The sequence below is a fragment of the Chlamydomonas reinhardtii genome, chromosome 7, assembly GCF_000002595.2.
Source record: "Chlamydomonas reinhardtii strain CC-503 cw92 mt+ chromosome 7, whole genome shotgun sequence".
In the NCBI taxonomy this organism is placed as follows: domain Eukaryota; kingdom Viridiplantae; phylum Chlorophyta; class Chlorophyceae; order Chlamydomonadales; family Chlamydomonadaceae; genus Chlamydomonas; species Chlamydomonas reinhardtii.
Genome location: NC_057010.1, coordinates 1,854,629 through 1,879,968, shown reverse-complemented (window position 1 = coordinate 1,879,968; position 25,340 = coordinate 1,854,629). Strand labels below are relative to the sequence as shown.

The 25,340-nt window shown below is 65.8% G+C and overlaps 3 protein-coding genes across 3 annotated transcripts; 2 read left to right on the top strand and 1 right to left on the bottom strand.

The window, feature by feature from the left end:
- The first annotated feature begins 657 nt into the window (after window positions 1-657).
- On the top strand, window positions 658-10,413 carry CHLRE_07g325738v5 (uncharacterized protein). The gene is made up of 13 exons (XM_001702813.2): window positions 658-1,152; window positions 1,375-1,556; window positions 1,893-2,062; window positions 2,348-5,468; window positions 5,631-5,736; window positions 5,900-6,009; window positions 6,236-6,292; window positions 6,481-6,619; window positions 6,787-7,273; window positions 7,420-7,814; window positions 8,001-8,347; window positions 8,560-8,668; window positions 8,882-10,413. Exons 1-13 carry the CDS (start codon window positions 1,029-1,031, stop codon window positions 9,478-9,480), a joined length of 5,946 nt encoding a protein of 1,981 aa, XP_001702865.2. The 5' UTR covers window positions 658-1,028; the 3' UTR covers window positions 9,481-10,413.
- Window positions 10,414-12,207: 1,794 nt separating this feature from the next.
- CHLRE_07g325737v5 (uncharacterized protein) lies at window positions 12,208-15,344 on the top strand. The gene is made up of 7 exons (XM_043064070.1): window positions 12,208-12,635; window positions 12,800-12,880; window positions 13,019-13,503; window positions 13,664-13,825; window positions 13,950-14,237; window positions 14,411-14,591; window positions 14,832-15,344. Exons 1-5 carry the CDS (start codon window positions 12,455-12,457, stop codon window positions 14,229-14,231), a joined length of 1,191 nt encoding a protein of 396 aa, XP_042922637.1. The 5' UTR covers window positions 12,208-12,454; the 3' UTR covers window positions 14,232-14,237; window positions 14,411-14,591; window positions 14,832-15,344.
- A 2,451-nt stretch (window positions 15,345-17,795) lies between these two features.
- On the bottom strand, window positions 17,796-25,337 carry CHLRE_07g325736v5 (uncharacterized protein). Its single transcript, XM_043064069.1, has 13 exons — window positions 24,949-25,337; window positions 24,125-24,193; window positions 23,746-23,844; window positions 22,139-22,246; window positions 21,761-21,841; window positions 21,452-21,529; window positions 21,073-21,150; window positions 20,719-20,811; window positions 20,297-20,499; window positions 20,022-20,064; window positions 19,614-19,721; window positions 19,045-19,148; window positions 17,796-18,763 (listed from the first exon to the last, which is right to left on the bottom strand). Exons 1-13 carry the CDS (start codon window positions 25,243-25,245, stop codon window positions 18,532-18,534), a joined length of 1,593 nt encoding a protein of 530 aa, XP_042922636.1. The 5' UTR covers window positions 25,246-25,337; the 3' UTR covers window positions 17,796-18,531.
- Between the last annotated feature and the right edge of the window lie 3 nt (window positions 25,338-25,340).

Here is a 25,340-nt window from a genome sequence, read left to right as displayed (position 1 = left end):
ACACGGTAGAGGTACGTGCGCCTGTTGTGCAGGTCCCGGTGCATGATCCAATCCCTTGCCCGTTGCCTCCTATTTGCAGCCGCAGCAAAGGTCAAGAGCGCCTGTCCACCTGTCCGTCTATTTGACATCCCTGCCAAGAGTTTCCGCAGTAGGTAGCGTGTCCCTGGATTAATCCACAGAATTAGTAATACGGTAAGGCGCGCCCTCGAGGCTCTCGTACATTTGCCTCACTTCCACGCGCCCCACCACGCTTCCAACGCGCAACATTTTGCAGATTCCTTGCCTACATAGTGCAGGACATGCAGGTGCGCATGTCATTTCTTTCTGATGCGGCATTGCTTGCGGGGTTGAGCCCGGGGTGGCTGTGATGGGCTGTCAAGGGCGCTTGCGCATCACCGTATTTCCCCTGCCCGGAGGGCCAGCACTCGGCGCAGCTGCAGCTAGCGAAAGGTGACAACATATACGTGACATGCTGAAAGCGCACGGAACGTGCAAAGGGAACGCGCAAAGGGAGGGTTGGGTGAAGGGTGAATGTTCTTGGGATGCGGACCGGGGATGCTTGCTGGGAGTCCGCCTCAGGCAGGGACATAGCTTTCGTTGGTCACAGATGCCCGCAACCATATACTGTAGCAAAACTCGCGCGCGTAACTTGGGACAACCAACGGAGACGCCTCGTATACGTCGGGCTTCGTAGACAAACACGGTCTCATCACCTCCTGAAATTTGGCCGTGCTGCTGCTTACATACACTATCCCTCAAAGCATTGATTTGTCCAATCTTACTATAAATTAAGCAGTTCTAACCGACCGACTTGCCTGTCATCTTCTTGCTTTGCGCATTTTGCTCCACCTGTCTAACATTCCCGACCGAAGACATGCTCAAGTGCCATACCTGGTAGCGGTATTGCTGCAACACCGACCGCGGAGACCCCGAACCTTGTCACACGCAGGCAAACCAGCTCGACGGTCTCGGGACCTACCCCCAGCTCTCCAGTATTCGCGACCAGCAGACTGTCGAGTGAGGCGGTCATGTCCGGCCGCCCCCGCAAGCGGGTAGAGGAGGAGGCAGCAGCTGAGGAGGCCTGGACTCTTGACAACTATGCGTGGGATCCCCAGCAATGCGTGGCGCGGAAAAGGACCAAGACGACCGAAGGTGCGCTGCGGCCGGGGTCACGTTGGTCGGGTTGGCGCCTTGGCTAGGAAATGACACGCACACGGGCAGGGGCACGAGCTCCGCAACTACACAACTACATTGAGGCTCCACTTGCGGCCGCCAAAGCACACAACTCGCGCTGCACGCTGTCGTTGCACTTTGTCTTCCTTGTGCTCTATCACACAACTCGCGCTGTGGTCTTTGTGCGGGGTTGTCGTGCAGGCCACAGCGCGCAGGCTGTGTTTGGAGCCCACAGCTACCTGGAGGGCTCGGGCAAGGCGGCCATGCTGGCAGCCGGCAGTCAGCTGCTGCAGCAGCAGCTGTCGGCGGTGCCGTGCATCGAGCCGCTGCCGGAACTGATCACCGTCAACCCTGAGGAGTGCGACCCAGCCACACACTGCGAGGTGAGGTGGCACAGGGCATCAGGAGCAGCTTTCGTTCTGTAAAGATTCTTACGTACGGCAGTTGACTGTGTTCGTACACGTGGTTGGCAAGCGCGCGCACGTTGGGCTCATGAGTGGGCCGTGCCATGGACGCGAACGTGTACGGTGTGACCTCGGACAGGGATGCGAATTCACGGGACCGTTAGAAGCGCGCCGCGAGCCACAAGTGTAACCGGGCTTGTGCGGCACCCGCCATCAGCAATCGTGCAGCGCACAGCGCCGAGCATAGCCGCCACCACCGCTCTCACTCACACTGCAACCCGCGCCCGCATCGTGTCTGTTGCGGCCCGCGCTCAGGTGACTGGCTGCGGTCTGTGCCTGGAGGGCCTGAAGCGCTACTACATCCGCATGCGTGTGTGCGAGAAGCACTTGCACGCCCCCGCGGTTCTGGTCAACGGCACCATCAGCCGCTTCTGCCAGCAATGCGGAAAGTGGCAGGCCGTGGCTGAGTTCGAGGGCAGCAAGAAGTGAGTGAGAGAGGCTAAGAGCCAGTGCTGATAATGGCGCTGACGTTTGCGCCGGTTATGTTAGTGTTGGAGTCCTAGAACAGTCAAAGTTGCAGGGAAGACGTGGGTGCAGGAGCTGGGGTCACGAGAGCGCACGGGCTGGCATTGGCAGGGGTTAGCAATGACGGACCCCAAGCAACGGTATAACGCTGCGTGTACGAACGGGGGACAAGTACCGCCCCACCCAGGTGGCATTAAGGCGCGCCCTGAACGTGTGTCGGCGCCCCCGGCCTGCGCCGCCTGCAGGAGCTGCATCGCCACTCTGGAGCGACACAACGCGCGCCATCGCGCCAAGGTGCAGGCCCGCCTGGCGGAGCAGCAGACGCGCGGCGGCGCTGCCGCCGCCGAGAAGGCCGCCGCCAAGGCCGCCAAGAGCGCCGCCGCTGCCGCAACCGGCGGTGCCAAGCGCCGCAGCGGCTCCGCCGCGCCCAAGGGCCGCGCCGCCGCCGCCGCGCCCAGCACCTCGGGTGCCTCCGGCGGCTCCGCCGCCGGCAACTCCGACAACGCCAAGAGCTCGTTCGGCATGGCGGACCTGATGGGTACCGCGGCGTCCGCCTTCGCCGCGGGCGGGCTCATGCCCTACCCGCCGGCGATGGACAATGGCGGCACCACCAACCTGTTGCAGCCAACCTTCGGACCATGGGATGCAGCTGGCGGCGCCAACGGCGCCGGCGGAGCAAGCAGTGGCGCGGGCGGAGCAAGCAGTGGCGCGGGCGGCTTGCCCATGCGCCCACCCATCACCACAGGCCTGGCTGGTGCCGGTGCCGGCTCTGCCGGCAACGGCGTCAGCCTTGCTGGCAGTGGACGGCTGGGGTCTGTGGAGGTGACCGGCGGCTTTGTACGCCTGCCGCAGCAGCAGCAGCAGGAGCAGCAGCAGCTGCTGCTGCCAATGCTCATGTCGCAGGAGGGCGTGGAGATCGACCGGGCGCTGCACGCACCGCCGCACGACGCCTTCCGCCGCGCGAGCAGCATGAACCTGTCGCAGCAGCAGCCACTGCTGCTGAAGCCGCCGCAGCCGCCCGAGGACGTGCGCATGGCGCTGGGCGCCGTCAAGCAAGAGCTGCTGCTGACCCAGCCGCCGGCCTTGGCCGGTGCCAACGCGCCGCCGCCGGGAGCCTGGCGTCAGGGCTACCCAATGGGCGGCCCGGCGGCCGGAACGTACGACAGCGGCCTGCACGGCTATGCCGGCAGCGGCGGCTACGCGTCCACCTACCCGGCACGCATGGGCTCAGGCATGCCCGGCGGCCCTTTTGGGGGCGGGGCGCAGCACGCGCAGCACGGCTACAGCCAGCCCTATGACGGGCACAGCACGCCAGGCCACATGCAGTTCGGCGGCGGCTATCCGCCGCAAGCCGCCGCCGGCTACCCTCCTCACGCCCAGCACCAGGACCAGTTCCAATTCCAGCAGCACCACATGCAGCAGCAGCAGCAGCCTTACTTGCACATGCACCAACAGAACGTGCACCAGCACCAGCAGGTGCAGGGATACCCCGCAAACAGCCCCTTTCCGGCGCAGCAGCAGCACACGTCATACGCCGCCACGCCACAGCAGAACCAGGGCACCCTGTTCCCGCAGCAGCAGTACCAGCAGCAGTATCAGTACCAGCACCAGCAGGGTGCGGCGCCTGCTGCTGCTGGCAACGACGCCAGCTTCAACCATGCCACAACCGGCAGTCGCGGCAGCGCTCCCAGCGCGGCCACTGCCGGCGCCATGCCCGGCGGTGGGGCCACCGGTGCCGCCACGGGCGCGACGCCCAACGCCAGCTCGGGCAGCGACACCTCCGGCGTCCAGTCGCAGGCGACGGCCCGCCAGGCCATGGCGGCCGCCGCCGCCGCGGCGGCGGCGGCCAGCGGCGGCGCGCCGCAGCCGCGCGGTTCCAGCGGCACCGCCGCCTCCGGCGCTAGCGGCAGCGCCTTCGCCAACAGCCATGGCGGCGGCAGCGCCGCCGCCGCCGTAGGCGCGGGCGCGGGCGCCGGCGGCGCCGCCGCCATGTCTGACAGCGGCGCGCTGGCGACGCGGCTGAACAACGTCATGGCTGAGCTGTCGACGCTGGTGGCGCAGGTAGCGCACCTGCAGCAGCCGCCGCCGCCGGCCCTGGCGGCGCCCGCTGCCGGCCAGGCGCTGCCCGCGCGCAACGACTCCGCGCCGGCGGACATGCCGCTGCCGCTCCGCCTCCCCGCCATGGCCGCCGTGGATGCAGCGGACGCGGCGGCAGGCACTGCGGGCCACTCGCCGCGCTCCGTCAGCGCGCAGTCTGCGCCGACGCGGCCAGGCAGTGACGCCGTGACGTCATCGGCGCGCGCGGGCTCCAGCTCCCTGTCGCCTATCATGGACGCCGCCCTCGCCATGATGTCGCAGGTGTCGGAGTTGGCGGCGGCACTGCAGCCGGGCGCTGAACCCGGTGCGGCGGCGCTGGCGCCACAGCAGCAGCCGGGCTTCCGGCCCGCGATGTGGGCGGTGACGACAGGCATGCCTGCGGCCGTGCAAAGCCAGCCGCAGCAGCAGCAGATGCTGCAGCAGCCCGGCAGCGGCAGCAGCGGCTGGGGCAGCCAGCAGCAGCCGCAGCCGCACCAGCAGCATCTGGGCGAGATGGCGGCATCCTCCGCCGCCGCCAAGCCCTTCCCCACCGAGTTCACGGCTGCCGGCCCGGGCTTTGTCGTGAGCACGGGCTATCCCGGCTCCAGCAGCGGCAACGGCAGCGGCGGTGGCGCGGCGCCCAGCAGCAACGGCAACGGCAGCGCCAGCGCCAGCCAGCAGCAGGCCTGGATCCCGCCGCAGTCCATCTCGGCTCCCTACGTGCCCAGCGCCGCCCCTGGCCAGCAGCAGTCGCTGCCGCCTGCATTCGCCGGAGCTGCCGCCGCGCAGACGCCGTACAGCGCCGCCAGCCACGCCGACAGCCCCTCCACCACCGTCAGCGGCAGTGCCGCCCCGTCACCCACGCAGCCGCAGCCGCAGGTGCAGCCGCAGTCGCTGCACCCAGGCGGCGGCGCCGCCGCCGACGCCAAGCCGGGCGACGTCAGTGCAGCTGCCGCCGCCGCGGCGTTTGCGCCGGACGCCGACGGCGATGACCTGGACGAGCAGCTACTTGGCGAGCTGTTCGACTACCTGGAGGAGGAGAACGGAGCGGCGGCGGCGGCGGCGGCGGCGGCGGCAACCGCCGCCGGCAGCGGCCACGCAACGATTGCGGTGGCGGCGCAGCAGGCGGTTGGCAACTACCAGCAGACGATGGCGGCGCAGCCGTACCCGCTGCCGGCGGCGTCCCTGGCGCCGCCGCCGGCGGCGGCTGCGGGTGGCGCCATGGCGGCGCCGCCGCCCCTGGTCGAGGACGACGTGGACGAGCGCGAGTTTACACGCGTGTCACTCAAGGTACGGCTGCTGCGTGGTTGCGCTCACGCCCTGACTGCGTGTCAAGGCCGTTCTTTGTCGCCGGCATCCTCACGGCTTCACGGCGTGCCCTCGTGCCGCATGTGCCCATCTCACCCATCGCCTCGCACATAACGTGATGAAATAAAATGCAACTGCGAACAGGCCATGAATGTGCTGCCGCACGAGCTGCCGCCCAGCCTGCGCGCCAACCTGCGCCGCTGGCTGCGCGAGTCACGCGCCGAGGCGCTGCAGGCCACGCTGCGCCCAGGTGAGCTGGGTCGAGTTGGCTCGCTTCAGTGTGTTCCGCCCTGCACCTGACCAGCCATCCCAACTCTCTAGGCATGCCGCATCCGCCGTATCCTTGCCGTAAGATGTTTCGTTGAGGTACCGGTAATAAATAATGCCGCTTCCCGCGCGTCCGCTGCTCGCAGGCTGCCTCCAACTGGTTGTGGACGTGGCGCGGTCGCTGCGCACGCCCGCCGGCGCCCCCGTCAGCGGTGACCTGGCCTCGGTGCTCATCCCGCCGCACGACGCCGACCAGGTGCGACATTGTGCGACGACGCATCCGCGGCCTGTGGCGCTTCGATGCACCGGAGCAGTGGCAGCGCCGTGCGCAGCCGGGGGTCTTCTGCGGGCGGACCCAGTGCTTTCCGGGTGGCCCTGACTCGTCAAGATGTTGTGTGTCTCCCTCCCTCCCCCTTCTTAATTAATCATGAATGTAACTCCAATCCCAACAACTCAAAACAACCCCCTCCCTGCGCGCACAGGCTGCCGCCGACGTCTTCCGCATTCTGGGCCAGCGCCTGCGAGACACCTACGTGCAGGTCCGTAACCGGCGTATCCGGCACGCATCCTGCCGCTGCGCCCCGCACAGCATGCATGCCCCTATCTACGTTCATGTATCACCGCCATCGTCTAGCCAGCCATACCTGAGGGTACAGTACGCATGCAAACGATGAGCTCACTACAGCGCTCCGGCCTGACTTGTTTTGCATCTACTGGAGATGTGCAGGTGGGGCGGCAGGTGCTGCAGATCCGCGTGGGCGAGCGGCCCATCGTGCTGAGCTGGGAGCAGGCGGCGGAGGACGGCGGACTTGACAACGCGCGCTTTCCCGAGCTCTTCACCTGCAGCGCGCCCGCCGTGTGCGCAGGTGCGCTGCGCGCTCATCACTGCATTCCGGTTGCGTCTCGTCCCGTGCGTCTTGCGTGCGTTGCCTGCTGCGGCTGCCATCCGCTGGTAGGAGGCAGAGGCGTGAGCAAGCTTCTCACGGTCTCTTGCGGTTCCGGGCCCATCCCGTTGCTGCCCCTCACTCCTCAGGCGCCGACGTGTCCCTGGAGCTGACGGGCAAGCACCTGTGCCACCCCAGCACCAAGGCCTTTGCGCGCCTGCGCGGCCACGACCTGCCCGCGGCGCGCCTTCCCAACCCCTCCCCCCCGGCCTCCCCCTCCGACCCGGCCACATCCTTCCCCTCCACCTCGGAGCCGGAGGCAGGGACCGAGGCGGACAAGGCTGCAGGGTCGAGCCGCGCCGACCCCGCCACCAGCTCCGGCAGTCTGCTGCGCGTGCGGGTGCAGCTGCCGGCGGGCGCGGTTGGGCTGATGGTGGTGGAGGCGGGCGTGGGCCACTTGCTGGGCGGCTGGTGGCCGGTGCTGGTGCTGCCGGCCGGTCGTGACGCGGCGGCGGCGGAGCTGGGCGAGCTCAGCACGCAGGCGCAGGAGGCGGCGCGCGCAGAGGCCAAGGCCGCCTCGGAGGAGGCCGCGGCGGCGCCAGCGCCGGGCGGCACCGCGAAGCGCGGGTTTGAGAGGTGGGGCTGGGTGCGTTCGCTGCTCCGGCGCATGACCCTGCTGTACTTTCCAGGGTGCAGTTGCAAAGCATGCGAAGACCGCACTTTAGTATAGACTTTTACTTGTGTTTCCTGAACGCCTCGTTTATCGCCCCCCTGCCGCGCAGGCTTGTCCGCGACCTGGCGTCGGTGCTTGAGACGCACGCCGACGTGTGCGCCTCGACTTCGCCCTCCTCCTCTGCACACGCCACCTCCACTGCCACTCCCGCCAGCCCTCCCGATACAGCCACCGGCGCCTCCAGCTCCAGCCCGCATGTTGCTCGCTCCGCCGCCGGCGCCACCAGCCCGGGCGCCGCGCAGCCCAGCGGCAGCACGCACACCCGCAGCTCCGGCGACGGCACGGTCGACGCCAGCACCACCGCCGCCAGCGCCGCCGGATGGTCCATGTACACCACTGACACACTCACGGGCACCACCGGCGCCGGCTCCACCGTGGCATCGACGCTGCACACATTGACCACCACCACCACCACCGGTCCCCGCGGCGGCGCCGCACACCATGGTGAGCACGTCCCACACACAGCCTGCTCGTGCCACTTGCCACCATGGCTTATAAATGCAGATAGCACTGCCTCGCACTTACGGAGTGTAGCTTGCGTTTTGTTGGCGACGGCTGTCCTTCGCAAGGCTGCTCCACGGTACCGTGAGTAAGCAGCCATCCTGCGCTCGCTTTGCTGGTGATGTGCAGGTGGTGCTCACGCGGCCGGCGCAGTCGGCGCGGGCGGCTTCCCGGGCGCCGGCACAGCACACGCCGGCGCGCCGGTGCGCCTTTCCTCCCCGACTCACAGCGTCGACGGCGCCGCCGCCGCCCCCGCCCGCGCGGCGCCTGTGGTCGAGCCCACGGCTGACGCCGTTCGCAAGGCGCTGGCGCGGTCCGCCCGCCTGCTGCGCTACACCATCGCACGCGGGCGGCCGCACCTGACGGCGCTGCTGCTGGAGGCGGCGCACGGGCTGGCGGCATTCCCGGGCGCGCTGCCTGCCGCGGCGGCGGCGCAGTCCGCCAGCGCCTTCATGGCCGCCGGCATCGACCTGCAGGTGGGCGGGGTCGCTGTAACGCGTTAGGCGTCACCGCGTCGTCAAACACTACAGCCCGTGCGGTGTACCCGTGCCAGACTGTATTGTTAAGAGCATGGATAGCTTCTGCGTGACTGTCGGGGCTTCATACCGGCCAACTGGAAACCCGTGCGCTGACCCGCCCCATTTCTCTCCCCACTCCCACTCGCCCTATTTCCGCTGCCATCCTGCAGGCGCTGCTGCCGCTGGCGGTTCTGTCTGGCTCCGTGGCCACAGTGGACGTGATGGTGGGCTTCGCGGCGGCCGTGCTGCGCGCGCCGCTGCGGCTGGACCTGCCGCATGGTGAGCGCCTGCAACCCCCTGCTGCTCACCCTGCTGCTCTCCTATGCTGCCTGCCCGGCTGTGCCCAATCCTTACACCTACCCACATTTTGCGTCCACATCCAGTGCGTACATCCCGCCGCACTCAGCTCTTCGGCCGGAGTCCTGTCGTGCTGACTCTGCTCCCTGATCCCTCGGCCTACCTGCCTGCTCGCGCGCCCTGCCCCGCCCGCAGGCCCCGCTGGGTTGTCGGCGCTGCACCTGTCAGCGCTGCTGCGTGACGGCGGCGTCATGGCCAGCCACCTGGTGGCCAGCCAGCCCTGGGCGGCGTGGAGCTGGGTGTGCCTGGGCTGGCAGCCCCCCAGCGAGGGGCCGCGAGCGCCCGCGGCTGCGACTGCGGCCGCTGGTGCAGCGGCTGGTGCGGGCACGGAGAGCGCTGCTGAGAAGGAGGAGGTTGTGGCAAAGGCTGAGGACAAGGAGGGTGGGGATGGCGCTGAGAAGGAGGCTGGGGAGGAGGAGGCTGAAGCTGACGAGGAGGAGGAGGAGGCGGAAGAGGAGGAGGAGGATCTCCTCGCGCCCGTGCCGCTGCCCACCAAGCTCACGCCCGGCGCGCTGTGTGTGCTGCTGGGCCAGACCGCGCCGCTGCAGCGCGCTCTGGCGCTGGTGCAGCAGGCGGGGCAGCGGCGGCGTCTGGCGGCGGCGGGCGCGGCGAGCGGGTCGCCCGGTGAGAGTGACGTGACGGCTGCGCTGGTGGGTGCGGTTCAGGCGTGGGGCCGCACCGGTGCGGCGCTGATGGCGGCGCTGTGCGAGCAGCTGGCGCGGCAGCGACTGTGAGACTGTGAGGCGCTGAGGTTGCACGGTTGTGGTTACGGTAGTGGCAGTTTGCGCTTGTAGGACTTCGTTATGAGTATGACATGAGACTTAGGGCCATGGGTCGATATAGCATGTGCCGGTACTTTTGTTGGCTTGGCCTCAGTCAACGCGCCGCTTGATACTTGCGCAGGTGCAAAGGCCAGTTGCGTTCTGCAGGGGTTTGTTATCAGGATTCAAGTGGTGCGTCAGTAACTGATGGATCCGTGTAATGATTACTGTGTCTGAAACGCCGCGGCAAGCCATGGATTTATGCTGCTCTTGGCCCTACGTTACGCAACCGTACCTTTGCATCACCTCACAATGTTGTATGTTGGCAGCAATAATGTATAGATGCCATGGGGGCTATTTAGGGTTGGCTGGCAATCAATGCTGAGGGTGCGTGTATAAGTCCTGCGGGCGGGGCCAGAATGTGTTGATAAGTTTGGGTATGGTAGTGGATCAACAGGGTGTCTCTGTGCATGCAGTTTTACGGCACGATACGAAGACTCATCAAACCTGCTGTAAAACAGAAATGCACGAGCGCGTTGCAGCTTGAGGTCTGGGACTGTCGTTGGTCAGTCCTGGAGGTAAGGGGACAGTGCGTGACCGTCCACTGGCGAGGGTGGGCGTAACGTATGATGTATGATGCACAAAGTCGAAACACGTGGCTGTCACTCAGGGCGTCGCAGGGCAGGTCGGGCGCGCCTACCCGCACTCGTGTGCAGGGCCCTGAGGATCAGTGCTCGACCTGAAGTCCTGAACATAGTCTGGAGCATGTGTCAGCGCAACAGCCGTCGGCAAGGCACGGCATGGCATCAGGTTTCCGCGGGGGTGCAGACCTCACCTGCAGCGGGATGCTGTGCAGCGCCACGCACGTGGAGTGAAGTCACACCAGGGCGCCATGATCCATTTACCTTGTTGCCAACACACGCATGGTTTGAAACAGTGCTCCCTGCTGACTGACAGTCTGAGACGCCAGGAGACCCCTTAAGCTGCTCAATCTTTGCAGTTTGGCATTCATCATAATGAATTTGCAAGCTCTCTACATTGCTGGTGTGCTGGCCGCGGCGTATTTGTCCCTCGCGCCCTGACCGCTTCACCGCCCCTCGAAGTGGACCCCTCCTTGCCGAAACCCCCTGAACTTCCGCAAAGATGAGTCGGGATGAGTGGCCAGAGGCTGAGTTACCAACACATATGTATACTTCTTAGTACAATGCCCTCTGCGGGTATAAAGTGTATGGGGGGGGTTTGAGTTCGGGGATTCTGAAATCCCTGAGTTTACAGAGGCGGGGTGGGATGCCCCCACGGTATTAGGGCCATTCGTGTCTGAGAATTACTGAGTTTACAGAGGCGGGGTGGGATGCCCCCACGGTATTAGGGCCATTCGTGGCTCTCGCCAACGCGGTGTCCCCACACGCCGAAGCAATGTGTTGAGTTTGCGCCTAGGACAGACGACCACTCAGGGCGGTGTAAGAGGGCTAGCGCTAAGACAGGCTCAACCCATCAAGCTCCTTACATCACGGACCTAGGCCGGACGGCTGGGGAGGACATGCTCAACCTTTCCTCCAGACTCTGCAGCACACACACTCCCAACCCCTCGCTGTCGGCCTATCGCTATCCAGGCACTGCCATCAATCCGAGTCACTCCAGAGACGGCCTGCTCAGCGCATGGCCATGGCGGTGATAAGCGGTGATGAGGCGGATGTTTGCTGCAGCTCAAAGGTCGCGCCCAGACCGTTCTGAAGTCGGGGCAAACGAGAATGGCATGAGCTCGCGACCCTTGAACGTCCACTTCCTGGTACTCGAAGCACCTGCTTACAAGAGGCACGCCCATCAGGCACCTGAACTACGCCGGCGGAGTCAGACAATTGGCTTGTGTAGGGCTGTAATGCAAATGCTCGTCTCTCCTGTTGCCTTCCCATCCACACCGCCTTGCCGGCCTTCTACCTTCGTCCCCTCTTTATGTGTCTCTGGCTGCTGCGGTCCCGCCTCCCGCGCAGCCGATCCCCAGCAAACGCCCTACTGGCCTGCTCTCTTTGCCTTTCAGCCGCTATCTACCCAACCGCACCTCCACCTTACCACAGAATGTAAGTCGCCTTCCATGGTGGGGGGCTCTGGGACTCTGGGAGTTCTCCGTGCAGCTGTGCCGGACACTTGCGACCCCGGCGCGATCAGCATCGCGTTACGGGGTAGCCTACACCGCGCCCGGACTGGACCGGCAGGCGGTCGATCAGGACTCGCCACCAGCGCGGCCACACCGGCGCCAATAGCAAGCAGTCAGCCCTCTCACCCGCAATCTTCCGCACCACTCGACCCATGTCCCCGAACGGCGAGTTGATGTACAGCCCACCTCCCCGCTCCGCTGCCCCCAGTCCTGCTGGAACGCGTCCACCGCCAGTGCGCCCAGTGTTATGAGAAGAAGCGGCCCGGCAGGTTGGTCCGGGAAAAGGGAAAAGGGAAAAGTGGGCTGTGCGCACGCCATGCTGGTGCAATGTCTGAGGACTGGTAAGCGGCGGCGGTGCATGGCCTGGGCCCAGCAGGCCAGCAGTGGCGGCGTGCATGTGCGTACCAGAGGGTGTTGCCTGCTGTGCTTGACAGCGAGACGCGTCTGGACACATGGCTGCAAACCGACCCCTTTTGGAGGAGTACACGCTGGTACACGCGGGTTGCGACGTAAACGACTTGACGACGCGACCGATTGAGGATCATCTTATACAGATGTAAGCAGTGTACAACTGTTTCATGTAACGAAGGCTTTTAGAAAGACTACTCTTAGCGGTCCATGAGCTTCCTGGCTCAAGCGTCAAACATCGCATACCCCGCAAGCGTCAACATCTGTCACTCTAACGAACTGATGTATGAGTAGGATCTGAGCCAAGCAGCCCTTCTGCCGAGGTCGTTGCCTAACGCCAGAGCTGGACAAGCTACCGCAGAGTCAGCGACTGCGCACTTGGACATGGAGCAGCCGATTCAGGGAGCCAAACTTGTCGCCATCCTCTCAGAGAAGTTTAACAAGGATGCCGTGTGGACGCTGACCGCCGCCAACGCGCTTGCCGGAGCCACAACCGGAGAGCGCGAGGTCATTTTCGCCAGTTCGCAAGATCGCCAGCTGTTGCTTCTGGATGGACTTGTCCGCAGTGAGCCATTTGCTATGATGATATGCGGAGCGCTCCGGGGCGATGTTGACTACTCCACCCTGGTCCGTGCCACCATACATCCGGGACTACTACACCCCACTCCGCGTGCTTGGAACGAGCAGCGGCAAGTTGCTAATCTGCATATGACCCCCGGTTGCTCGCAGCCTCGCACGCTATAGGGGCGCTGCACCGACGCGGTGGCAGCACCGGCGCGCCAGACGCGGAGCACGGGCGCGACCAGCAAGGTGAGCCTGCGTAGGCTATAGTGCCTTGGGATGTGCGGAGGAATGGGGCTGGGCTAGTTGGGTGGACCCGGGGCAGGGGCAGGGTTGGGTTGCGGAGATACGCGTAGCTAGTCAAGTCCTTCCTTCTCTGCTACACAGGGGCGGATATGGCGACTCAGCGCCAAGTCGCACGTGACGAGGCTCTGGCAGTGCTGGAGGCACAGACGGCTCCCCGCAAGCCCAAGTGCTTCTCAAGCGTCGGCAACATGGAGGCGTTCCGGTTCCTGGGCGACCTGAATGTGCTGGAGGTCGATGGTAACGCTGTCTTTGAGGAGGAGCTGCAGCTACCTGACGGCACGCCCACCTGCATCGGCTTTGACATGTCTGGCTACGCAAACGAGGACCCGGCCACAGGACCGCTGCTCGCGCACCATAAGGAGCAGCTGGAGCTCCTGGGTGTTCGGTTTGGCCGGGCGGCCTTCGACATCTACGACGTCCACAGCCTCACAAATGACTCACTGTTGATTCAACACGGCAGCAAGGCCTTCAGGGGGATCTTCGACGGTTGCATAGCACCTTACGGCCTGTCGCTAACCTCGTCCTTGAGCCAATGCCGCATCGTTTATGAGCACAGAATGCCGGGGGTAAGGTGTAACGTGTTTTACTCTTGTCGTGCAGACGCTGTCGAGCATGAGCATGTCACGTGGCTTGAGGTCCTGTCGTGCACATGCGTATGTAGCGCAACGTGTTGTGAAGAAACATTCATTCTGTGCTTTCCACTGGTGCCGCTGGTGCCGCACGCAGGCGCTCTACGCACGTAAGGGCCAGGCGATTCTTAAGCTGCTGGCCGCGTGCGCCTATGGGCCGTGCCCTGTGCTGCTGGACCTGACGGATGGCATGAAGCACACCGTGTACACCATACGCGGCCTGGAGCTCATTGCGTGGACTGAGCTGACCCCAACGCAGGTGGGGAGCTAGGGTGGCGGGATATTAACTGAGGACGGGATGTTGATTGAGGTGGTCGGCGGGTGAAGATGAAGTATTGCCGTGCTAGCCATTCACCTGCTGGCTTGTTTACATCCACCTGCAGGCGTACAACCTGCAGGCGCGGCACCTCATGTCTGATAGCTCTCGTACTGCGCGGGCACTGACGCTTGAGCAAATTCCGGAGGAGGAGCAGGCGTGGATGCGCCCCCTGCACCAGCTGCGCCCCGAGTCGAGGCTGCGCGAGCAGCTCGAGTCGGTCATTCCGTTCCTGCCGCCGGACGAGCGCATGCCCGCGGCGCTGGAGCTCATCCACGCGGGGGCACAGGCGCAGCAGCCGGCGCAGCCGATGCAACTCCCCGCCAGCATCCGGGCCTTCTACGCGTGAGCTGGGGTAGGTGGGTCAGATGATGTGTGGGGCATGCAAGAACCAGCGGTCCATCCAGTTGGGCGCGGCAGATAGTAGTAGTGCCGCCAGAGAAACAACCAGCGTACGCCTGTAGCGCCTGCAGCGCCTGCGCCTGCACCTCGTGTGCGGGGTTAACATTAGGCACGCTCGTTCCGCAGGAGGAGAGGCATGGTGGCCTGCCCAGGCTTGGTGCTGCTGTGGCACCGATGTGGCGCGTGCGAGGAGGAGAGGAGGGCAGCCGCCGGCAGCAGCAGCAGCAAGAGGACTCAGCCGCAGCGTCCACCATGCCTGTTAGTGCAGACCCGCACTCAGCGTTAGCGGCCTCCACGCACGCTCCTGGTGCGACCAATAGCTTGCCGAACAGCTCGCCTTTTCCCTCCGACGTGCGACCAATAGCTTGCCGAACAGCTCGCCTTTTTGGGCTGAGCCCCCCGAGCGAAGCGATCCAGGGGGGGGCGAAGCCCCCCAGGATTGCCCCTGTCCGTGCCTGCCTGCCTGCCTGCCTGCCTGCCTGCCTACACGCACACACACGTACACACGCACACACACACACACATGCACATGCACATACTCACACAGGCCTGCAGCTGCCCACGTACAAGTCCATGGCCGACTCCTTCCTGGCGCCCACAGTCACCGTGGACCGCGCGCTGCGGGAGTGCCTGGGCTAGCAGGCTGTAGCATGAGGCGGCAGCTAGAGGCTGTAGCAGGTCGCTGCTTAATGTGTTTTGGTACCGTGTTGCGGTATGTTGTACTTTGTTGTGGTAGTGGTAGTAACATTTGTTGGGTGCGGGTGCCAGACTGGCTGCAGCGGGGCGGAGGCGGGAAATCTCGGTGGGGGACCAGGGGGCAGGTAGCGGTCCGCGGTGGGGCTGGCAGGGCATGCGTTGCGGCATGACAAGTAGTGCGGCTGTTGACAACTGTGCTACGTCTGGCTGCGGTTGGCTCTGCTGTGGCATCGTGATTGCTAGGCACCCAGTTTGGCTATGTGCCTGTGGAAACCGACCCCGGCTATGTCCGGGCGATGAGGTTGTTCGGCCTCAGACTGTGGAGGGGCTCAGCCCCTTTTCCCGTGACCGGGGAACACTTGTCCCTCCGAGCACCTGTCGTCAGCGCCGCTCACACCAGTCAGGAATCAGGGCGGGTAGTCAGGAATCAGGGTAGTATGAGGGCAGGGATAAGAAGCACCAAAGGAATGCCAGCACTGGGCGGTCGCTTACGACAATGTCGACACGCCACCCGGTAATCCACAGCTCGGGTGATGTAGCGCTGCCGGGGTACTGGATGCGGATGCCACGCTGCCTGCCCAGCGAGTCCGTCATGCACGGTCGCTACGGGAGCTGCTGCCCTCGCACTCCGCGCCCCTGCATCCGAGTCCAAACCTGCCTCCGCCGTTGCAGCCACGCCCGCCGCTCACGCAAATGGTGATGAGAGGAACGGGTTGGAAGAGCCGGCGCGGCACTCCGCACCCCTAGTGGGCCTGGCCCGTCCGGCGCCGCTCGCGCCCACGCATGGTGGTAGCCTGCGCGCCTGTGCCCACGGCGCGCGTCATTCCGCTCTGGAGGACCGTGCGTACCCCGGCAGCTCCTCTGCGGCGTCCGGGGGTGTTGGCAGCCCGGCAGGCGGCATGGCTGCCGCAGGCAGCGGCAGCAGCCCCGGTGGCCGCGAAGGGTATGGGCCCCACCGGCCGCGGCCGCCGCCGCTGGTGCTGCCGCCGGGAGGCCATGCGCAAACGGCTCTGGCAGCGGCGGTCAGCCCTCACGGCTCCGGCGGGCTGCCGCTTCCCCGGCCGCCGCTGCGGAGCCGGACGCTGGTGCACAGTACGTCTACCGCCAATGCCGCGTGCGGGCCTGGGCCTGGGGCCAGCGCTGGCGCAGGTGCTGGCAGCTGCGGTGGCAGTGACGGTGCCGGGCTTGGGTCATGGCCAAAGGGTGCAGCTGCAAGGCCCTGCCCCTCGCCCAAGCAGATTGGCAGCCCCGCTGCAGTGCCGTGCAGCCCCCAAGCCTGGCGGCCCAGCAGCCCTGGGCTGGGGTAGCCACCATCAGCCGTGGCGCCGGGAGTCGGTGGGCCAGGCGGCGTGCCCAGCGCGCGAAGCAGCCTCCGGCTGATGCGGCTCCACGCGCAGAGCAATCCCGGCCTGGGCCTGCTCACGAACAGCGGCTGCAACGGCACGGCCGGGAGCGGGCCCGGCAGCCCGTCTGTCGGCAGTGGCGGCGTGGCGGGCGCGCCGGCGCCCTCCGTGCCGCCGACAGACTCATCCGGCGTGTTATTGTTCCCGCCAGCCGGCGCGTCGGGCGCTGGCGGCGCGGCGGCATGAAGCCCGAGGCACTCCGCGGCGGGTTGTGTCAGTCTCAGCAGTGGCGGCTTCCGCCTGCGCCAACACGCGCAGCCCGACAGCAGGCTGGCTCGCAGCAGCTGCTGGGGCGCGATGCTGGCAGCGGCGGCGGGGCCAGGGCCGGCGGTGGGGGCGGGGGCGGGGCTGGGGCCGGCGGCAGGCGCGGCGGCGGGGCCGGGGCCGGCGGCGGCGGGGTCGGGGATGGGCAGCCCGCCGGCCGGCTCCCGGCAGGAGTTGGAGCCTGTGCCAGCTCCCATGGCGCTGCCTGCGCACTGGCGACATGAGGCGCAAGGAGCATATGGGGATGGAAGCGGCGGCGGTGGCATCCATGCGGGTAGCGGCGGTGGAGCAGGCAGAGGCGAGGGCGCTGTTGCTGAGCTGGCGCACGGCGGGTGCATGCCGCCCGGGTCAGGCCTGGGCCTGGGGCCGGGGCCGGCTAGCGGGAGCGGTGCACGGTGGAGTGGCACGCTGCTTGGGTCAGATGAGGGGTTCCCTGCGCGCAGCTGCGAGGGGGTGCTGCCACCCTTGAAAGGGGGCCGTTGAAGTACGCAGGGTGTACTCAGCGTGGGATGGTGGAAGTGTGCGGCTCTACGCGAGGTGTGTCCTGACTTCGCATTCAAAAGGCGGGCGGGCGGGGTAGGCTCATGACATGGGCTGTACGAGCGGAGTTGTTGTCTACTGAATGTGAGTAGCAATTCCTGCCGTACTGTCCAGCGTTTTAGCCCGGCGCTGGGGCCTGCAGGTGTGCTCCATTTCTACGCTATTGAGGTGACTTGCATGGACAGAGGCCGGTGCTTGGACGATGGCGCACGCGTGCGTGTATGCACGGCATTATTGTTGGCTAACCTTTGAACCCACGCTCTGGACCTGCAACATCATGCATTGAGCTGTTGCCTTCCTCATGTTGGCACCGGTACTGGTACTGCCGAATCTCGGTAATGCCCACACCAAGGCGCCGTACGGTACTTGTTTCTCAGGACGCGGTACTGGGAGCCCCAGGCAGAAGCGGGCAAGATGCAAAATTCGTGTGTCTGAAACCTGGTCAGACCAGGGTCAGACAGTGGTGTATGACGGGACACGAGAACAGAACCGTGCACGTGTGTTGCCGTCGATGATTGCCATGACGGTGAGGGCTGCGACAAGACCGTCGCACGGTGACTAAGCTGAAGCTGCGTTGTGCTCAGGGGTGTGACCCAAAGGCTGCTTGATGCGAGTGGTCAATCTGTTGTTGATGTCATCAAGACAGTCTCGTATATTATCTTTGTCCACATTGTCGTATGCGCGTGCCACTGTTTCGACCGTGACACCAGCCCTCTCTTCGCGCCACTTCACACCTGCTCTCTCAAAATTGTATGGGCGGGCATCCGGAAAAAATCCTGGCAAACCGCGTTCCCGCCAGCACCATAGCCACGCGCGAGCAAGCACGAACCCATAATCTAGTAATACCTGACCCAGACGGATTCGGGCCCATTCCCCAGCATTCCCAACCTAGTACCGTACTTCGGCCCACGGGCAGTCCGCTGCGTACCCCGCATGTGAATAGTCTCTGCATGCAGCCAGGATCTATGGTACTCAAGCCGCGCAGCACCTCAGGGCAGCCAACGCTCCGCGTGCCCGGCACAGCTGGATGTACACTTTCAAAGCAACACCATGCGGCAGGACTGTGTGCGTGAAGGTCCACACGTGCACCAAAACTACCAAGAGCGCAACGCCCTTTCGCAAAGCCTCAACTCATCACCCCTAATCCGCCTCAGCAACCTCCACCACCGAGGGCCCACCGCCTTCCGGCAGCGCCCCACAAACACCACCTCAGCGCCACAGCCGCGCCCTCGCCACTCACAACAGTCGCTTCGCTCCACCTCACTCTCCCATGCCCCGCCTTCCTGCACCAGCCGCGCCCCGTTTGCTTGCGGGCTACGGCTTTCTTTCGCGCTTCCTCCCCGACTACTTGCGGGCGACGGCGGGCGCGGCGGCGGCAATGGCGGCGCGCAGGGCCTTCTCCGCCGCCACCACGGCGTCCTTGGCCACCTTGGCGGCGCCCTCCGCCTCCTTCTTGGCGCCCGCGGCGGCGTCCAGCTGCTGCGAGATGGCCTTGATGTCGGCCTCCGCCTCGTCCACCTTGGCGCGCGCCGCAGTCACCTCCTTCAGGCCCGAGCCCGCCGACTTCTCAATGTCCCTGTTCCGGGCGGAGGGTGATGATGATGGGTTAACGGCTTTACGTGAGCGGTGTCACATGGGTTTGGTGGCAGTGCACAGCGGCTGGTGAGCTCACGGCTCCTGCCCCCTTGCCGAGGCGCCCAGACGCCAACCACTCCCACCACCAGCCCGGCCCACCACTCCTTACTGGCTGCCTTCGCACCCGCCTGGACCCCAGGACTCCATCCTTTCCCCCGCCTGTCATGAACGGCTACACCTCCCTCTTCCCCCGCCCCATTGCCTCAGCTCGGCAGCACCCACTTGAGCGCCTTGGCTGCCTCGCGCGCCTCGGCCTGGCGCTCCTTGATGTCCGCCGCCAGCTGGGCCAGCAGGTCCTTGATGGCGGCCTGCTTCTCGCGCTCGGCCTGTGGGGAGGTGGGCGGGGTCACAAGCAGATTCATAAAGAAGTGAAGTTGTGAGGACGGGGCAGCAGGAGGCGAGCGGCTCAGCTGGGTCCGATGTTGCACACGCCCGGTAGCCACTGCACCAGGAGACATCAGGCTCTAGGCCAGGCAAGGTGCAGCCCACCCCGCCGTAGCAACAGCCACGCGGCGGGCCCCGCTCAGCCCCCAGGTGCTGCCAAACACACACAACCACACACACACACACACACACACGCGCGCACGCGGCCTTTCGTTTCTTTCTTAACACACACACACACACACACACACACACACACACACACACACACACACACACGTCGCGTCGTTGGGCGGGCTTTCGTTTTCTTTTTAACACACACACACATGCACACACGTGCACACACACACACACACATGCACACACACATCGCCACGGTCCGCAGACCCATCCCCTGCCACAGCCCCCACCTGGCGCTCCGCCTCGGCGCGCTCCTTGGCCGCCTTGGCCTCCGCCGCCCGCTGCTCCTTCTCCTTGGCAGCACGAGCCTCCGCGGCCTTGGCCTCAGCCTCACGTTGCTGCGAGGGGGATTACATTCATGAGTAGTTAAGGAAGTGATAGACGGTAGAACAGGGGGGGAGGGTTACATTCATGATTATTTTAGAAGTGAAGGCGTAGTCAGGGGGTAGCGGAGGGCGATGAGGGAACAGGCGTGTCAGCAAGGGCGTGGAGAAAGGCGTCCATGGAATTGGGGCGGGTCGTCAGCCATGTAGGCATGTAGCCTAAGCGCAGGGTCCCAGACTCCCGGTGATCCACCTCCGCTTCACCCTCCCAGTGCCAGCCTCGGCCACTGCCGTAATGCGTGCCTGTGCACCCACCTTGGCGGCACGGGCCTCCTCCTGCTCGCGGCGGCGGCGCTCGCTGCAGGTGCACAACAGCACACAGTGCCGCCAACGGTTAGCAATCCGGCCAGCACATCGCCTCGCCGCATGACTAGCGCCAAGCAGCCGGCCGGCACCCACCCCCAGCCTGCAGCACCGCCCTGCCCCTCACTGACCATCCTTCGCCGCCGCCCCCAAGCCTCTCCAGTAATCCGCCCGCCCCACCGTCCACACGCACACGCACACGCACACGCCGCCGCCAGGGCGCTCACCGCGGGTCCTCCACCTCCTCCTCCACCTGCTGGCGGCCGCGGCCGCGCACCGAGGCGGAGCGGGCGGGCGCCGCGGGGGCCACCGCCACCTTGCCGCTGCCGGGGCGCGACGGCGGCGCCACCGCCACCTTGGTCGAGCCCTGGCGCGATGGCGCCACAGCCACCTTGGCGCTGCCGCTGCGCTGGTTCAGCTGCTGGCGCACCTGCGGCCGCGAGAGGCAGCAGCAGCGGCATGCAGGACAGCGGCGCAGGAGGGGCATAGTAGCACAAGGGGGTCAGCGGTTCAGGGCATCAGGGGCACCGCAGGGCCGCAGCGAGGCAGCAGCTTATGGTGGGGAAGGCTATCTCGTCATCCCTCCCTGCCACGATGCCCTGTGCGCCCGGGCCTCCGCCGCCGCTCCGCCGCCGCTCCGCCGCCGCACCTGGCGCTCCGCCACGGTGGCTGCGCTCTCCAGCTTGCGGCCGCCGCCGAAGCCGAACGCGCCCTTGGGCGCCTCCTCGCCGTCGTCCTCCGCCTGCAGCCACACACGACAGCACGTCAGCACGTCAACGCATGCAGGCCACTGCCACATGCAGACACGCCGGTTCAGTTCCTAGCTGTCGGCCGGTTCAGTTCCCAGTACCTACGGCAGGCTGGTAGTGCTGGCAACAGCCAAACCGTGCTTCCGCTTCAAACGCCCTGCCCCTGGCCCTGCCCCTGCCATGCACGAACGCGCCGCAACGTCCGTCCTGCCCCCGTCCCTCCGCAGCTCCGCCCCCCAAAGCCCCAGACCCACCGGCTCCTCCTCCTCCGCGGCGTTGTTGGTGATCCGCTGGAACACAAACACAATGTCCTCGCCGGCGCTGCCGCCGTTCTGCAGCGCAGAGCCCGCAGAAGCAGTCGGCGCGTGAGTGGCTAGATTGCTTGAGAAGCGACAGAGCCGGCCTGACGGCGGCAGCCGCAGCGCACCCAGTCGGCATGCGGACTCCACCAATGCGCTGGCATCCATCCGTGTACAAAGATAGGCTCCCGTGTTGTCCCGCGCACACCGCAAAGGTTGTGTTCTGCGCGTGCTTCAAGTTACATTACGCTGACCAGCCCGCGCGCTCGCCCTGCGGTCTTTATAAGGCCGCCCCCCCTTGCGCCCACACGCACGCGCACCCGGCCGCCCTCACCTCCTCCGCCTCGGTGTCGGTGAGGCCCTCGGTGGGCAGGAACAGCGCCACGCGGATCTCGTCATCCAGGTACAGCAGCTGGCGGGGGAGGCGTGAGGGGTGGAGGAGGGGGTGGAGGTGAAGGATGAGGTTGGGGAATGCATATCCAAGGAGGAATGGAACGCCATCGCATCCCCCGCCACGCGCCCGGCCCCCCCCCCCACACCCACACCCGCACCCATACCAGCAAACCCACCAGCCCATACCCACGAGCACTAGCTCGCAAGCACACAGCTTCCCACCCTTTCCCTCCCCCCCCCGTGGCCCCACCTGGATCTTGCGCTGGATGTCAAAGGCCTTCTTGACGGGGCCGCCCAGGCCGGCCATGATCTCGCCCTCCGTGATGTTCAGCTGGTGGGGGGTGGGGGTTGCAAAGATTGGTACGGAGAAGTGTAGCGGGGGAGCAGTGGGCTGTGTGTGTGGACGAGGGGTGCACACGGGAAGTGCACTGAACGCCCCATGCCCCTGACCGCCACCAGCGCCACTGCGACGAGCACGCCACGCCGCAAGCCCCCAATCCCTGCACACAACCTTGGTCTGTTGGAGAGGAAGCTACCCACCCGGTCGCATACCCCCGTGTCCGCCCCCGCCCTCGCCCCTCCAGCAACCCTCCCTGCAGAAAGCCGCTGTAGCAGCGCCACCACTCACGATGAAGGTGTCTCCGCTGACGGGCTGGATGGTGCCGTACTGGCGGCTGTAGCCGGGCAGGAAGCCCAGCGTCTTGTACTGCACCTCGTTCACAAGCTTGTTGGGGGCCTGCATGGGAGGAGGGATGGAGGGAGGAAGGGAGGAAGAGAGGGGGGCAGGGTCAGGAAGGCGGAGGAGGGTAGTCAAGGGTAGGGTGCAAGACGGAGTGCCAACGAAACCAGTAGTGGGAACCGCGGGGGTGGGCAACCGGGGGCGCGATCGACGGGGGTGAGCTTGTGTTACATCTGTTTACATCTGCAATGCTGCTCAGGCGTGGTGCCCAGACGCCACACCGCCGGTGCTGCAATTGATGCTACTGCGGTGGTGGCTATCGGCCCAACGGCAGGGCTGCTGGTGGTGGTGGTGCTGCTGCTGATGCCGCGGCGCACATACCGCCCCGCCTCTGGCCGACTACCCCGCGGCCTTCCGCACAATCCGTCGAGGACCACTAACCCAAGCTGCTGGGAGGCCTGGGTCAAACGTGCCTGTCGGAGCTCGCCCACAGGTCCCCGGGCAGCAGGCAGCCTCTCAAGGGCTCGGCGGCACGCCTGGCTGCTGGGGCTTCCCCCGACACCCCGACGCTGCCGCAGCCCTTGACCAAACCCCGCCGCCCGACTGGCCCGGAAACCCCACTGTTTCGCCACCACCGCCGCCGTCGCCATGCTACTCGCTGCGACCACGCCAAGCACTGTGGGTGACGCATTGCACCGCATCGCGCTGCGTTGCACCCGCGAAGCCAGCGGGCCCAAAGCGACAGCGGGCAGTTCCACGGTGACGCCGTCGCATGCCAGCAACATGCTGGCGCCTGCCCCCAACCATCAACCCCCGCGCCGGCGCGCTCCTTGCTGCTGCTACGCCTGTTGCTACGTCTGCTGCTACGCCTGCAGCCGCCATGGGCTTGCGAGCTGCATCGCACCGCCGCGCCCTCAGCCCTGCTGCGCGGAGGCCGGCCGGCAGCAGCCGTGCAAACGCCCGCACAAGGCCCCAACCACCACGGCGCGCTGGTCTGCTGTTGCGCCCCATCTGCTCTCGCCAGCCGAGCTGGTACATTCACTGCTCTGCCACCGGCACTGTGCCCCGCGCCTTCCGCTTAAGTCGCTGCCGCCGCTGATGTCATTGCCACTGCTGTCGCCGCCGCTGCTGCGTCTGTCCCCTTGCAGTCCCGGCCCCTGCTGCTCCCGAACTCAAGCTTCAGCCCCAGCCCCAAGGCCTCCGTCTAACCAGGATGCACACCCGCCGGCGGATATGCGCCGGGTTCAAAACAGGTTGCGTCCGTGCAAATTCGCCGATCCGCACGCGCAACCGCTTTTTCACAGGGATCATGCACACACACATACGTTTCCCCTTTGTCACACACACACACACACACACACACAGGTAACTTCAGGTAACATCCGTAAACCGTCGCTTTGCTGCATCGCATACACTGTCTTTGCGCAACGTTTTCCTTGTGCTCTTTAACACACACACGTGCCGGCCCCTTCAAGGTGTGCTTTGTTACACCACGGTACCCCCCCCCCCCCCCGTGCCCCCCCCCCCTTCCTCTTACACACCGCCACACCTCGCACCTCCAGAATCTGCTTGGCGTTCTGGCCGGCGAACACCGCGGGGCCGGCGCCGGCGCGCAGGGGGCCGCCCACCGCCGTGGCCTTGGAGGCGAACAGCACCTGAATGGGGGATGGGTTCCTCCAAGGTTAAGTGGAGTTATCGTGTAGTTGTTGCTGTAGTGGGGTCGGGAGGGCGGGCTAGTCGGGAGGACCGGCAGTTGAGTGCGGGTACTCCGCAGGGGTAGTGGTGCGGCAGAGAGCACAAAAGAGCTCCAGACGACGACTCCGGACAACGCCATGGCTTGGAAGCTCTGCGGCGCTCAAGCAGCTGGGGGAACGCTGCGTCCAGTCACCGCCGCAACACGCCATAAACACACCCCACCGGCGCGCGCGCGCGCACCTTCCACTCGCCGAACAGCAGGTCGCTCTTGAGCGGGTTCTTGATGCAGTAGCGGGACAGCTCAGTCACCTGCGGCGCGCGTGTGTGTGTATGTGTATATGTGTGTATACATGTGTGGGTAGGTGGGTGGATGGCCGGCCGGGTGCGTTGCGATGCAACGTGCAGACGCGCTGTTGAGAGTGCACGTAGGCGCACCACCCCTGCCCCCTTCTTCCCGCTGGTTGTCCGGTGTGCTGCTTCACCGGCTCAGCCGCGTCACGGCCGCACCCGTGCCCCTTCTGGCTGCCTCCACGGATGCTGTCTGATTGGAGGATGTGCCTTGCAGCGTGCTTCTTGTCAAGCCCCTTCCCCACCCGTCCTGCTGGCCTGCCACCTGCCGCTGCTCTGGTCACGCGCCCGACCCGGTTGACGTTGAAAGTGGCGGCGTGGCTTCGCCCCCTGATGTAGCTTTGTGGCCCGCTGCAGTCTCCACACGCGGCTCCGCTGCAGCGCTGCGTCCTGCCAGCTGACGTGTGCGGCTGTGTCGAGGCCCCCGCATTGCGGTTGCAACACCCTGACCAGTCGCGGGCCTTCGGAGCTTTCCGTTCCTCCCAGGCTTCTTCGCCAGTTGCATTTACTGCCAGCGCCCACAAAACGTCGCACCTAAGTAGGTGGCTGATGGCTGGTCGACAAGTCCCAGGCCCATGCGCGCTCCGGGGTGCGTGCGGGGGGTTTTGTGGCTTCCGGCACTTCCCGACCCCCCCCTAATCGCCCGAGCTCGCAGGCAGGACTGGCTGAGCGATTCGCCCAGGCGACCCCCACAAAGCTTCGCCAGCGTAACCCACCAGGGCAGCAATCTCCTCCTTCTGAGCGGCAGAGGCCTTTGCGCCCGCGTCGGTGCCACTCGTAATGGCGATCAGCTGCTCGACCAGCGGCTTGGCGCGAGGGTCAAAAGGCGAGGTCGGAGCAGCCGGCTTAGGAGCGAAGAAGTTGAAGAACGCCTTGCACTGCACGGCGCCACGGCGCTGAACCTGAGCCGAGCGAGCGACGGTGCGCTTGCACAGAGGCACACGCCGTCCGCTGGGACCATTCCTAGCGGTAACTGCGGTGCCCATGGCACGCCGCTGCAGCAGGGCCTGCATGGCTGTGAGTGTGCTGCGAAGAAATTGTCCTGTGGACTTGGCTTGCAGCGTCAAGGTCACGGCGACCACTCCTGCCCTGTAAGTGCCTAAAAAAT

Excerpts from the sequence above, each read along its gene's own strand:
- CHLRE_07g325738v5 (XM_001702813.2), top strand. The coding sequence starts at position 1,029 with ATGTCCGGCCGCCCCCGCAAGCGGGTAGAGGAGGAGGCAGCAGCTGAG. Across the intron at positions 1,557-1,892 it reads ACCCAGCCACACACTGCGAG|GTGACTGGCTGCGGTCTGTG; the intron begins GTGAGGTGGCAC and ends GCCCGCGCTCAG. Across the intron at positions 2,063-2,347 it reads GAGTTCGAGGGCAGCAAGAA|GAGCTGCATCGCCACTCTGG; the intron begins GTGAGTGAGAGA and ends CGCCGCCTGCAG.
- CHLRE_07g325737v5 (XM_043064070.1), top strand. The coding sequence starts at position 12,455 with ATGGAGCAGCCGATTCAGGGAGCCAAACTTGTCGCCATCCTCTCAGAG. Across the intron at positions 12,881-13,018 it reads GCACGGGCGCGACCAGCAAG|GGGCGGATATGGCGACTCAG; the intron begins GTGAGCCTGCGT and ends TCTGCTACACAG. Across the intron at positions 13,504-13,663 it reads ATGAGCACAGAATGCCGGGG|GCGCTCTACGCACGTAAGGG; the intron begins GTAAGGTGTAAC and ends TGCCGCACGCAG.
- CHLRE_07g325736v5 (XM_043064069.1), bottom strand. The coding sequence starts at position 25,245 with ATGCAGGCCCTGCTGCAGCGGCGTGCCATGGGCACCGCAGTTACCGCT. Across the intron at positions 21,530-21,760 it reads ACATCCAGCGCAAGATCCAG|CTGCTGTACCTGGATGACGA; the intron begins GTGGGGCCACGG and ends CTCCCCCGCCAG. Across the intron at positions 21,151-21,451 it reads CCGACACCGAGGCGGAGGAG|AACGGCGGCAGCGCCGGCGA; the intron begins GTGAGGGCGGCC and ends TCTGCGCTGCAG.